The sequence below is a fragment of the Delphinapterus leucas genome, chromosome 2 (assembly GCF_059928025.1).
Source record: "Delphinapterus leucas isolate spDelLeu-1000000601 "Yukka" chromosome 2, BTC_Dleu_Yukka2, whole genome shotgun sequence".
In the NCBI taxonomy this organism is placed as follows: domain Eukaryota; kingdom Metazoa; phylum Chordata; class Mammalia; order Artiodactyla; family Monodontidae; genus Delphinapterus; species Delphinapterus leucas.
The window spans coordinates 136,464,613-136,478,861 of record NC_143130.1 but is presented as its reverse complement, the minus strand read 5'-3'; the positions used below and the strand labels follow the sequence as shown (position 1 = coordinate 136,478,861).

Below are 14,249 nucleotides of genomic sequence, written 5' to 3'. Positions count from 1 at the left end.
CTGATTTAACTAAGAATCCATTCACATTTAATTAGTGCTCAAGGAAAACTATTAATTTTTAATGTATGTTGGTACTTTACTGACCTCTTATTCCAATTGGTTAATTCCTAACTGAGTTTTTTTCCTTGCTAGATACAAAATTAGTCACTGCTCCTTGCAGATATCTTCTCATTTCTAATAGTTATGCCTCTAACTTATATGGTACATCTTACTACACTAGTTAAAACTTCCAGAACCACATTAAAAGTGGAGGAAGGAAGGCTTCTTACTTTGTTCCTAATTTTAATGGGAAAAAGTTTGAATACTGAAGTCTGATATCTGTTGGTTAGAGACACAAACTTCCACACCCATATGGAAGTCTCTCTATATCCCTACCTTAAAAAAAAAAAAAAACTCTGGGGCACATACAGTTCTTTCATTTAAAATGTATAATAAATATTTAATATTAACAAATATTTTGTGATAATATTTTTCTATACCTGATTGCTTGATATATCATAATTTTAATGCAAATAACAGAATTTCATCTTTTCCCTTTCCAATTTTACTATTTTCTAGCACTAGTTGATATCACAGCCCAATATTATAAAAATCACTGTTTTATCTATGTAAATTTCATAGCTAAGTCTTCTGTGGACAATTCGGAACAGATTAAAATTGCTCCATCACTTTTAACTGGATGCTTCTCATACACACATGCAAATTATGTTTAATAAATAGTTAGGAATGTAGGGTAATGATAAATTTTACTAATGTTCTCAAGCATAATCTTTATGTGATATTAAAAAGTACAAATATTTCAGGAATACTTTTCTTCTATAGAGTCTGTATGCTATTAACATTATTTTCAAAACTCAGTTAAGAATGAGAATATTTATAAATGCTTCTGTCCTTTTATAAATTTCATATAAAGGTCTTCACCACAAACTTATACCCTAACCATCTGTCAAAGCACCATGGACTTGTATTAGTTTTAAAGCTGTTATGGTACATATTAAGCTGGAAGTTAAAGAGCATGTGAGGTCTCTAGGTTCCTTGTCCTAGTGGACTTCTCTAGAATTAGTATTTATAAAATACATATCTACACATTTCACCATTTTCAGTCTTTTGCTTCTTTGATGAAACCTTCTTCTTTCCTGATCCACCTTCTTGTTTAGTCTCTTGATGCAGGGGTAATGGTTCTTGCTTTTTTGACAGTGCCATAAGAGGTTCCACCTTTTTATCCTGATCATCTTTATTAAAAATAAATGAAAAATCATCATAGCAAACAATGAACACACCAGAAAAGATTCAATTATTAATGAATACTTCCTAAAATGCTTTACCACCAAAATTTTAAACTCTGATATACAATTCTCTCACTTATTCTAGCTTTCTTACTCTGCCACATATGCTCTTTAACTTTATCAGGACTTCTAGTACTTGCTCCTTCTTTTATATCCCATTTCTCAGCCACTCCTAGCCCTACTCAGCTTATAGGCATGGTCAAATCCCTTATCATCTTAAAAAATAAAACCCTTCCCACCACTGTAATCCCTAGCCCCCCACACCCATTTCCTTTTTATACTGACCAAAGAACAGTCTGTACTTCCTTTCCTACCAATCATTTCTCAACTAATTGCAACCTGATTTTTCTCTCTTCCATTATATCCATGAAAGATTTTACTCAGGTCCCTAGTGTCCCAAATGCCACATTCTACCAATAATATCCTTTAATCCTTATTTGAATTCTATTTAGCATTTCATACTATTGGTCTCTACCTCTTTAAATTACTCTCTTCTCCGTTATGCTAAGTGAAATAAGCCAGTCACAAAAGGACAAATATTGTATGATTTCACTTATATGAAATACCTAGAGTAGTCAAATTCATAGACACGGAAAGTAGGATGGTGCTTGCCAAGAACTAGAGAGAGGGAAGAATGGGGAATTAGTGCTTAACGGGTACAGGATTTTAGTTGGGAAAGACAAAAAGTTCTTGAGATGGCTGGTGGTGATGACTGTGCAAGAATGTGAATGTACTTAATGCCACAGAACTTATACTTTTTTTTTTTTTTTGCGGGACGTGGGCCTCTCACTGTTGTGGCCTCTCCCATTGCGGAGCACAGGCTCCGGACGCACAGGCTCAGCAGCCATGGCTCACGGGCCCAGCCGCTCCGCGGCATGTGGGATCTTCCCGGACCGGGGCACGAACCCGCATCCCCTGCATTGGCAGGCGGACTCTCAACCACTGCGCCACCAGAGAAGCCCAGAACTTATACTTTAAAATGGTAAATTTTATGTTACATATATTTTACCACAATAAAATAAATAAAATTCAGCTCCCATGATAATTCTTTTCTTACACTTGGAATATTCCTTTGCAGTCTCCTTTTGTAAGCTGTTCCTACTGAATACCTTATACGCTGGTATTCTTCAGGATTGTGTCCTCATTTTAAATACTTTCTTTGAATGATCTTCTCTACACCCACGACATCAACTACTACCATCATGCTTAATAAGGCTTCTGAATCTGTAGTCTAGCCTTATGCCTCTGTACTTAAATTTCCTACTGCATCCTCCCTATGTAAATAGCCCCTACAGGCACCAGAAACACAAACTGAAAGCATTCTCCTCTGGGCACACATCCACTCTCTCCCCATTGTTCCCTCTTAAAGCTATCAACATTTACCAATCAGAGCTTGAGTAATCTTTTCTACAAAGGGCTGAACAGTAAATACTCTGGTTTTGTGGGCCATTTAGACTCTGTCACAACTATTCACCTGCTGTTGCAGTGTGAAAGCCAGCCACAGACATACGTTAACACATGAGTGTGGCTGCATTCAAAAAAACTTGATTTATGGACACAGAGGTTTGAATTTCATATAATTTCCATATTTAACACAATATTACTCCTTTAGTTTTTTTAATCCATTTGAAATACAAAAACCATTCTTGGCTCATGGGCCATAAAAAATGAAGCAGGCCAGATTTGGCTCACAGGTTGCAGTTTGCCTACCCTGACCTAACTTAAAACTTGGAAATTATCTTTGACCCTGCTTTCTCCTCTATCTGCCATATCCTATGCATAACGTTAGTCATGTCATTTTTGCTTTGCAGATCTCTCTAACCTCCTTACTATTTCTTCTGTCACTACCACAGTTCAGTCCTTCAACTTAACTCTGGAAAATAATACCCTCTTAACAAGTGTGCCTATATTAAACACTGCCCTATGAAACTTGTCTTCCCTAGTTCTGCCAAAAATACCTTTCTAAAATGTAAATCAGGCCATGTAAGCTAAGCCTGCTTGAAAATCTTCAACAATGGCCAAATCACAACATCCCAGCTCCTTAGCATTGTATACAAAAATCATCATGATCTACCCACTCCATTAGCTTTTCAGCTTTGTTTCGTACCACTCCCCACCTCCCATTTCATGGTTCAACAATACACTGTACTCTTGCACCTTTAATGCCTTTATGCATGATCTTCTGCCAGTGGGGAATGAGATCCCACTATTTGCTCGATGAAGTGATTCATTCCGGAAGACCCAGCTCAGGCACTGTCTCCTCTGTAAAGCTTTTGACCCATGGTCCCCATAAGCACTAGGTGTTTTGGCTCCACAGTATTTCTATACTTTGTATTTTTCTTATATAAGTCACATTTCATTATTGACTTACATGGCCTTCTGTCCCCTTTACTCTTATTTCTCTAGTACCATGCTTGATCAGAGCTGGCAAGCAAATATTTAAAATCCAGTATAACTAACTTAATACTACATAAGTTAAGATACGAAAACAACTTAATAGTGAACACAAGTCCTTTCATACAGAACAAACTGTTTGCAATTTCAACCATCAGCACACCATTTCTCACGTCCTTTCTGTTGTACCTATTAAGCTCTCTCCTTGGAACACCCTATCCACCAAGAAAAACTAGCTAGTACTTATTCAACCTTTAAGATTAACTTTAGGCATTACATGCTTTAAGTGGCCCACCTTAGAACTCCAACACTGGTTTAGACATACCTAGCTCATTATACTAATCTTTTTATATTATAATAACCTATTTCTGTTTGTATCTACAACTAGCATGAGGCTACCTTGAAAATGCACACTTCATCTCTGCAGTCCTAGTACCTAATCTAATGCCTAGCACAAAACACATGTATGATAAATGTTTGCAAAATTAATCAATCAAAGGTGAAAATGATATCTGATTTTTCTTTTCATCTTTAATTCCTATCACACTGATTAGAAAGTAGTGGTTGAAATAAATGTAAACATTTCTAACTACTGATATTTACAGGTCCTCAGTGGTTTTATATATTTCTATAATATATTTTATATTTTATATATTTATATTTTATATATATAAACAGATTTTATATATTTCCACTAAAGGCCTTTTCCACATTTGTAATGTGAAATTTAGTTCTGAACACTGTTTTATGCTCAGTACTAATTCTTTCTATCAGCAATTAATGAAAGCAAACACACAGTGAAAAGGATAATGTTCTCGATTTCAGATTCAGTATTCAACATTTGTGTGCACACTTAACAAAGTACCTGAACTTCAAACTCTAAAATTATTAAAACAAATATAACCACGCAATAAAGTTGAATAGAATACAATACCGCTTCCATTTTTAGACTTCTTCTGCCCTGGTTTCTTCTTTGAGGCAGCTGCTTCCAAGGGGGGGGTGGGCTGTTTAGTAACTGGGACAGGTTCCACTTTTTTGCATGGAATCTTTGATACATCACTTTCTTTGGTGACCTGTTCTTCTAGTACAGGCTTGTGTTTCTTTTCCTTCTTCTTTCTTTCTCTAATACTACTTGAACTTTCAACCACATTCAGTGGAACAGGTACAACTTGCTCATCTTCCACAGCCAAGGCATCAGATAATTTAAAGTCCCGGGGTACACTCTCAGAATCAGATTCATGGAGGTTCCCATTCTGGAGTTCTTTCTTTTTATTCTTTTTCTTTTCTGCCTTCTTTTTATCTGTTTTGGTAGGAATAAGCTTTTGTTCTCTTTTCTGTTTTGCAAGAACTTCATCATATAATGTTTCTTTCATGAAAAGCCAGAAGAAGAGGAAAATTACTGTAATAACTACTGAAGGAATAAGAACAATAAAATATGTTGACTCATAAAACTCCATGGTGCTTTTGTTAATGTGATCCTATAAAACCTAAATGTGAAAGAAGGAAAAAACAAAAGCCTGAGTCAGTCTTATTAAACACAAAAAACCTCTGTTCTTTCAAGTGGTATTGCATATTTAACCTGATCTACAAATCTGAACAGGTTAGTTTTTTAAATCACATACTGGATTACTTTGCCAAATACAATTTGAATATACTTTTAAAAAAATTTTGTGGTAACTAGGAGTGTAACACAGCCTTCCTTTTTTTTTTTTTTTGTGGTACGCAGGCCTCTCTCACTGTTGTGGCCTCTCCCGTTGCGGAGCACAGGCTCCGGACGCGCAGGCTCAGCGGCCATGGCTCATGGGCCCAGCCGCTCCACGGCATGTGGGATCTTCCCAGACCGGGGCACGAACCCATGACCCTGCATCGGCAGGCAGGCGCTCAACCACGGCGCCACCAGGGAAGCCCCCAGCCTTCCATTTTTAAATCATGCGAAAAGGTTCAAACGGAAGGAAAAAAAAACTTAGCCATTCATTACTTTTTCCCAAAAAATACCCACTTTTGACACTATTAGTATTTAGTTTTCCTCTTACTGTACAATGTTCATGAATACTACTATACATGGAAATAAAGAGGCATTAACTATTACCAACACACTAGATATCCATTAAAAGTACCACACTCTTAACTGCAAAGAAGACAAAGGTGGTTCATTCCTCCACTTAAAGATTTAAGTCCATTCACAAACTGTGAGCACCTTTATTCCAGTTAACTAACAGCCTCATGACATGGTGGGCTACAACAAGGATATGGAAATATAATATAGTAAAAAATCAAAATGTTAGGATATGTCATTTGGCACTAAAATAAATTACAAATAAGATGCTTTTCTCAATTTTTTTCAAGGTACCTCTTACTGTAAAAAAAGTTATACTGCAAAAACAAAGGCAATCACCATCCTCTCTTAATAATGTTTAATTAAGAAGCAACATTTTTAATGGTATTAACACAACCCTGGACTTACTAAGAGAAGGTTTTAACAAGATGAAGGGGAAAAGGAATCATGTGCTAACAAAATACTAAAAGGAACTTTACACAAAATTGTTCTTCCCTGATTAATTCATGAACTATCCAAGATTTTTAATTTATTAAACATATTTTACTGTGCCTGTTAGTGGTCAACCAGAAATGCTTTTTAAAAGTTTGTTTGTTTGTTTGTTTGTTTTGTGGTACGCGGGCCTCTCACTGTTGCGGCCTCTCCCATTGCGGAGCACAGGCTCCGGACGCGCAGGCTCAGCAGCCATGGCTCACGGGCCCAGCTGCTCCGCGGCATGTGGGATCCTCCCGGACTGGGGCACGAACCCGTGTCCCCTGCATCGGCAGGTGGACTCTCAACCACTGCGCCACCAGGAAAGCCCTAAAAGATGTTTTATTTTTGATTTTTGTTTGTTTTAACATGACCACCTACAGGCTACAAAGCCTGTTCAACTTGGCTGGGGAACTGGGGGAGAAAAAGGACAAAACAATGACTTAGAACTCTATGGATTTTTGCTTTGAGGAAAGAAAAGACGCTAAGGCACTTAGCAGCAACCACAGATGCTGAAAAAAGGTCAAGTCAAAGTCAGAAGGGCTTTGATGAACAGCAAACTGCAGCCACATGCAACTTAAGTCTTAGGGAGAGCAAAATCTATGATGAAGCAGAGCAAGAAGCAAACGTTCAGGGAGAAAAGAGGCCATGAGACCACAAGAACTCTGAAACACATATTCCTCAAATGTTCTGATGATTTTTCTAGGTCCCTTTTCCAGGTCCCACATGAGCCTGGAAGAATCATGATTTCCATTTCTGGATTTTTCAGGAGATTCCCTTCACACAATTCAATTCCCAGTCATGTGAGCTCTCTTTCTGCAACTAGGAGGAGCCCAACCAAAACACCAAGGCAAATTTAAAGTCAAGAAAGTGTTTGCATTGCTTTAATCCAATATTCCTGATTCTTTATCCCAGGAAATTTACAAAGAAAAGCATATATAAAGATGTTCACAGCAATATTATATATAATACAAAAAACTGAGATAGAATATACATCAGAATGGGTTAAATTAGCAAATATCAACTCAATAAAACACTGCTGTTAAAACTGTAAATACTGAGACTTTCTTAAATTCAATTAAATACTGAATAGTCAAAATCACAGTTTTACTTGTATGATCAAAACATCTCATGTATAATAGGTTATTAAGATGAATATGTAAATTAAAGAGTTGTGCCATAATCATGGGTGCAGTCTCGCTTGCCTTAATATTTTAAATTTTGTTAGTTTAAGAGAAACTCATAAAAGTTTTAATTCCTTGCTTTTTTTTTTTTTTTTTTTTTTTTTTTTTGCTGTACACAGGCCTCTCACTGTTGTGGCCTCTCCCGTTGCGGAGCACAGGCTCCGGACAGGTAGGCTCAGCAGCCATGGCTCACGGGCCCAGCCGCTCCGCGGCATGTGGGATCTTCCCAGACCGGGGCACGAACCTGTGTCCCCTGCATCAGCAGGAGGGCTCTCTACCACTGCGCCACCAGGGAAGCCCCAAATATTTTTAACATACAGTTCATTGTTCAACTTTTTAAATTTCTTCTACATTAAAACAGAAATTTAAGTAACCATGCTGAATGCACAATATTATACTTTTAAAAGTTTAAATAAACACAAATTTTAAAAGAACCGTTACTTACATATTACAAGGAAAAATGCAAGCAGTTTGATAGGTATACTATTGAATTTCAAGTAAATGTTAAGAATTTTGAAATCTCTTTCCTTACTACCACAGTATTTTAGTTACTCTTGCCTCTGACATCATTTTCTTTAAACTAAAAGAACATTTAAAACAAATGACACCAAAAAACTAATTTTTTAAATTATCTGTGCTTCAATTGATAAAAGTATGTCAACTGGAGTGACTCAAAAGAACCAGTAAGAAAAATACAACAAAAATTCAAGACTGAAGTCTGAACAAACTGAAAGTCAATTTTTTTCCACTGATGTATACCGAACAACATACAAGCAAGCATATTTGTAAAGAGCAAGCAAAGATTTGAGAGAAAGGTAGTTTTCAACCCAGGAACACTTAATTTCTTAAAAGTTCCTGTATAAATCTGTAATGTCTGAACAACTAAATGAATACACCTTTAAAAGATATATAGGCACCAAGAGTAGCCTACAAGAGCTTTATCCAATGTACAACATAGTTATAATATTACTAGAAGTAGCTGGAAACCTAAGCTGAAAGCTCTTATCACAGGTTCTTTGTAAAAACAGAGTTCATGGGCTTCCCTGGTGGCGCAGTGGTTGAGAGTCCGCCTGCCGATGCAGGGGGCGCGGGTTCGTGCCCCGGTCAGGGAAGATCCCACATGCCGCGGAGCGGCTGGGCCCGTGAGCCATGGCCGCTGAGCCTGCACGTCCGGAGCCTGTGCTCCGCAACGGGAGAGGCCACAACAGTGAGAGGTCCACGTACCGCAAAAAAAAAGAGTTCGTAAGTTAAAAAATCTATCTGTAACCTGATCATGCTGAATCTAAGTAGTCTGTATTCTAAACATGCCACGTTTCTCTTCCTTTAAATCCATAATGACATCTTATGTTGTTTTTTTAACGTTCAAGTTAATCTTTTTGAGGAAAACTTTATTTATGGAAGTACCATACACTGATAAAAAGTATATTCATGGACAAGTATCACTTACTCAGATTTCCATTACACAACAGAAGTTAACTACAGTATTTTCTGAACCCTTCTTGGTAAAATGTAAGATTAAACATTATGGTGCCACTAACCTTCAAATAAAGTATGCATGTCATATTCCAGATATATCCTGAAAAAAATAAATTTTAAAATTGATAAACGGCAATATAATAAAGCACTAAAATAAAGTCAAGAGTCTTGACTTTTGGTCCCAATTCTGCCTTGGCTCCAGGGGTCTCTTCTTACATAGGTCTAAAGTCCAAACTACTTAACACGATCTTGGAAATGCCAAGACAAAAAATTTAAGTGGTTCCAAGTTGGTGGTGCCCATAGTGCATGCGACAGAAGTGAATGCACATCTTCTTTGGTATATTGCTCCCTCAAGCCAGGAACCTCAAGATTTCCAAAGAAGACTGTCATCCACATAAGAGCCCACAACACAAAATGACAGAAGCCACCATGAGCAAGAAGGAACAAAAATAAACTAAGGAATCACATCCCTAAAGATTCAAGATACTGGAATTAATAGATATAGATTATAACCTACACACATAAAGAAGAGGTAACTGGAAAAATGAGCAAAGAACAGAAACTATCAACAGTAACTGGGTTGGGCTTCCCTGGTGGCACAGTGGTTGAGAGTCCGCCTGCCGATGCAGGGGACACGGGTTCGTGCCCTGGTCCGGGAAGATCCTACATGCCGTGGAGCAGCTGGGCCTGTGAGCCATGGCCGCTGAGCCTGCGCGTCCGGAGCCTGTGCTCCGCAACGGAAGAGGCCACAACAGTGAGAGGCCCGCGTACCGCAAAAAAAAAAAAAAAAAAAAAAAGTAACTGGGTAGATACGAATCAATTAGGACTTCTACAAATAAAAATTAGCATCAAAATTTAAAATCCAATGGATAGGTTAACACAGGTGCAAGGACACCAATTAAAATAACTATTTCAACAGGCTAAAGCTGAGAGTGAATTAAGTCAATGCAGATAGAGGACAAGGCAACTATTAGAGCATGGTGAAGGACTTCCCTAACAGTCCAGTGGTTAAGACTCTGTGCTTCCAATGCAGGGGGCGCAGGTTCAACCCCTGGTCAGGGAACCAAGATGATCCCACATGCCACTTGGCGCGACCCAAGAAAAAAAAAAAAGAGCATGGTGAAAGTGAGGAAGGAGTCTAAGACAACTAACTCCTATGTTTCTAGCTTGGCCGAAATCTGTAAATTATGAAATCACATGTCAAGTTCAAGAATACAGGAATAGGTTTTTGTCTGGGAGTTTTAGATATGATTTTGAGGAATATAAACTACAACCAGCTACAGAATATCAGCAGTCAATTGAGTAGACAAAATCAGCACTAAGAAGGCACTACAGGTTCTAAATTGGGGAACAAAAAGGAACAACTCTCTAAAAAGTCCAATTTCCCCTCCTCCCTAGTATCAAATCTAGAAACCTTTGCCTTGTCCTTTGTATCAAATCTTCACTTATCCTTCAAAACACAGCCCAAATCACACCTATGAAAATATCTTTTCAACTACCATCTTCCACAACAGTCTATTAATTCACTTTGTATAGTTATTTAGCACCAATTAGTATACGTCAACCTTGTTTTCCAGGGCATTCTGAATAAACAACAGTACAAAAGGCCACAATGCCTGCCCTTATAGGGCTAACATTCTACTAAAAGGAAGACAGTCCAGCAGTTAATATACAGTATATGAGACAGAACACAACCTGACACATTTGACCAAGAACAATAAAGACAATGTGGTTCAAGTATAATGAACAAGAGGAAAAGTAGTAGAAGATGAGGTTAAAGAGATCATTTGAAGGGGGCAGGGGGCAGGGGGCAGTGAACAAATCATGTAGTTTTTTTACAGGCAAATGGAAGGGCTGTGGCTTGTACTCTGAGTAATATGGGAAACCAACAGAGGGTTTTGAGTAGAAAAAGGGTATAGGGAGAAGGTGACAGCAGGGAAAACTTAAGAGACAACTGAAGTAATCTAGGCAACAGATGATCAGAGCAAGCAGGTAGCAAGAGGGGTGGTAAAAAGTAGTCAAATTCTGAGTACACTATGAGGGTAGTGAAAAGATGATTTGCTGAGGACTGGAAAATGGGGTGTGAGAGAACAAGCAAAGACAAAGACAACTCCAAAGCTTTCAGACTAAGCCAAAAATAAGAGTTGCCCTTTACTGAGATGGGGGAAGTGTGGAAAGGACATGGTTGGGGTTAAAGACTAGGGAGTTAGGTTTTAGACAGGTGGAGATATCCAGCAGACAGCTAAACAAAGAGTGCTTAGGCAAGTGAGGAATACATGCTAAAAATATAAATTTAGTCATACTCAGCATATAAATTATATTTAAAGCCATAAGCTTGGATAAAATCACCAAGGGAATGGGTATAAACAGAGCCCAGATCTCAAGAAAGAGCCCCTGGACAATTCAACAACAGGAAGATGAAGAGGAACTTCCAAAGGAAACAGTGAAGGAGAAGTAGAAAGAAAATTAGGAGAAATGTCACCCTGGTTGCTAAATGAATAAAGTATATTAAGAAAGAGAGATTAATCAACTTTGTCAAATGGTGTTAGTAAATAAAGTACAGTAAAAACTATTGATAGAAATTGACTATTGGATTTTAGCAACGGAGACATTAGTGGTGACTGACCAAAGCAGTAGAGTGGTGGTGATCAAAACCTGACTGAAATGAAGTCAAAAGTGAGAACTCCAGCAGGTGTGAACAACTCTTTGGAGAAGATTTCCTGTGAAGTAATAAAAGAAATGCAATGGAAGCTGGAGGGGAATATGAGGTTGGGGCTTTGGTTTTTAAAGTTTTTAAAGACAAGAGAAATAACAGCATGTTAATATGCTGATAAAGATGATCTGGCAGAAGCAGAAAGACTGATGATGCAAGAGAGTGAGGGGTGAGGGACAATGTTCTCAAATGGCAAGAGGAAAAGAATTTGGTGTACAAATTCTGAAGAGACTAGCCTTAGACGGAAACATAGGCAAGGAGGTAGATACAGTGTAGAAGTCTGTAAAAATTATCCTCCTAATGCTACTATTTTCTTAATGAAATGGGAAACAAAGTTTAGTTCTGAGTAAGGGTGGAAAGGGTGGCGCTGGTGGTCCTATAAAACACATTATAATTATCACATTGTTATTTTTTACTTATAAATTTTGTTTATTTTGATTCTCCACTTAAATTTAAAACTTTGGAGAGAATACAGGGTGCTTAGCAGTGTTGCACAAATAGATTCACTGACTTTAAATGAATTTATGACCCACCTGAGGAAGTACATAGTATCAATAAAACAGAGCATAAAAACCAAACCTGAGCCTCAAGGAGGTCTACTCTTCCAGCTCAAGTACCTTGCCTACAGATACTTCTCTTCCTCCTAAAATCCTAGAGCATTTATTCTCTATGTACACATTCATAGCATTCTATGAGATAGGAGATAATTGTGTAACAATTATAGGAAAGTAGCAATATACTGCAGTGTGATAAAAGATAAAAGAACAGAAAATAATGGAACTCAAAACCTAAAATAGATTCAAATTGATTTTTAAAAATTTAAAAATCAATTTATCTGATCGTTCAGATCAAATAGATATCCAGACAGATTAAAATTTTAAACTTAAGAAAATGTATAAAGTACTTGGAAGAAAACACACAGAAAAAGTATTCACCTTATATTGTACAGCTATATATGTTTAAAAGTTTACATGTGTATTAAGTCTACAATAAGTTTTTAAATACTTGATTCTACAAATAAATAAGAAAAAGACACCAATGAGAAAAACAAATTATTAATCATTTACTGAAATGGCCATCAAAATATAAAAACTTACCTAAATTTCCATTCTCTACACCAAAAGTATAATGTCCCCAGAGCCCACAATACAATTATAATATTATTTTTTAAGATAAGAAGAAAAACATTCAAAGCAACCAAAAGATAAGATAATCTAGCAAATCAAACACTGAGTTGCCTGACATGGGAAGTCCATTTACAACAGCTTTTCTAAAATTAACTTTACAGATTACACTGAAATCTTAAAGCTGAGGTGCAATTCTCCTTGTAAACTGCAACAGGTACTTGTTTCTATGACTCACACCTTATTAACATACCATTTAAGTTATTTCAGCAATACCCGTTCTAGAGAACTGCTACCCCAGTCTGAAACAAATCCAACTAATACCAGAGATGAATAATAAAATTTCACTTCTCCATTAGTTATCATGTCACAACACGTGAAACTTCTATTTCGTTTTTTTTTTAACCAAACTTACTTTTTTTCCTTTAATACAAGACTAGATAAATCAGTTTGAACAGCTTCTCCAAGAAAATGAAAAGTATCTGTGTAGCTGGTAGCTGCTGAGAGTTATACCAATATCTTTCAGACTTTTGCTTACCCATCAAGCCCCAACTAGTCCATTTTCCCAGGAAAAGACACTGCTCATTTAAAAACATATCCACAGGACTTCCCTGGTGGAGCAGTGTTAAGAATCCACCTGCCAATGCAGGGGACACGGGCTCGAGCCCTGGTCTGGGAAGATTCCACATGTCATGGAGCAACTAAACCCGTGTGCCACAATTACTGAGCCTGCACTCTAGAGCCCGTGAGCCACAACTACTGAAGCCCACGCACCTAGAGCCCGTGCTCCGCAACAAGAAGCCACTGCAATGAGAAGCCCACGCACCACAACGAACAGTAGCCCCCACTCGCCACAACTAGAGAAAAGCCTGCAGGCAGCAATAAAGACCCATTGCAGCCAAAAATAAACAAATCAATAAGTAAATTAAAAAAAAATTAAATTAAATGAATAAATAAATTTTTAAAAACATACCCACAGGAGATAACCTGGTTAAGTTTATTCTGTAAAGAAAGCTAATTTATAATAACTTAATTAGACAAATTAAAAGCTTTAATACCAAAAATTTAATAATACATTTAAATAATCAGTATTTCAAATCAATATGTAAAAGTTTCCAAAGGTGAAGATAAATCGTCAAAATTGTTCAAAAATTAACATCATTCAAAAATTAACATTAAAACATGAAGTTCACACCAATGATGTAATTGTAAAACAGCTATACCATATATACAAGACTGCCTTCCCCTAAAATCTAGTCTTGACCTACCTTTACTTTTTCACAAGGCCTCTGAGTTGGAAAGGGCCATCTAATTAAAAGACTGGACCCAGCTGAATGGTCAGTGAGCCTATGCTTATGAGGAATCAGCACCTCCCATAAGCTCCTTTTACAAAAACATTAGAATATTCTTCATAGTTGTGATCCAAAATCTTTTCCTCCTGTAACTTCTCCTTGAGGCCCTCTAAGTGCCCTAGCCTCCTCATCTATGTCCAATCCCACTACAACAAGGCAGTCCTAGTAATGTATGGTACCAGTTAAATTTATC

The 14,249-nt window shown here is 37.3% G+C and overlaps 1 protein-coding gene across 21 annotated transcripts in view; it reads right to left on the bottom strand.

The window, feature by feature from the left end:
- Positions 1-14,249, bottom strand: part of KTN1 (kinectin 1) — a 118,273-nt gene that overhangs the window by 72,938 nt on the left and 31,086 nt on the right. For 14 of the 21 annotated variants that reach the window (XM_022570492.3, XM_089907738.1, XM_089907737.1 and 11 more), the window contains exons 2-4: positions 8,930-8,967; positions 4,615-5,167; positions 1,095-1,232 (exon numbers count right to left, since the gene is read on the bottom strand). In XM_022570492.3, the coding sequence (XP_022426200.2) occupies positions 1,095-1,232; positions 4,615-5,137 (661 nt within the window). In that variant the 5' untranslated portion in view covers positions 5,138-5,167; positions 8,930-8,967. Of the gene's footprint in view, positions 1-1,094; positions 1,233-1,852; positions 1,905-4,614; positions 5,168-8,929; positions 8,968-14,249 lie in introns of those variants that run through there. The other 7 variants (XM_022570493.3, XM_089907734.1, XM_089907732.1 and 4 more) reach the window with 2 other exon arrangements.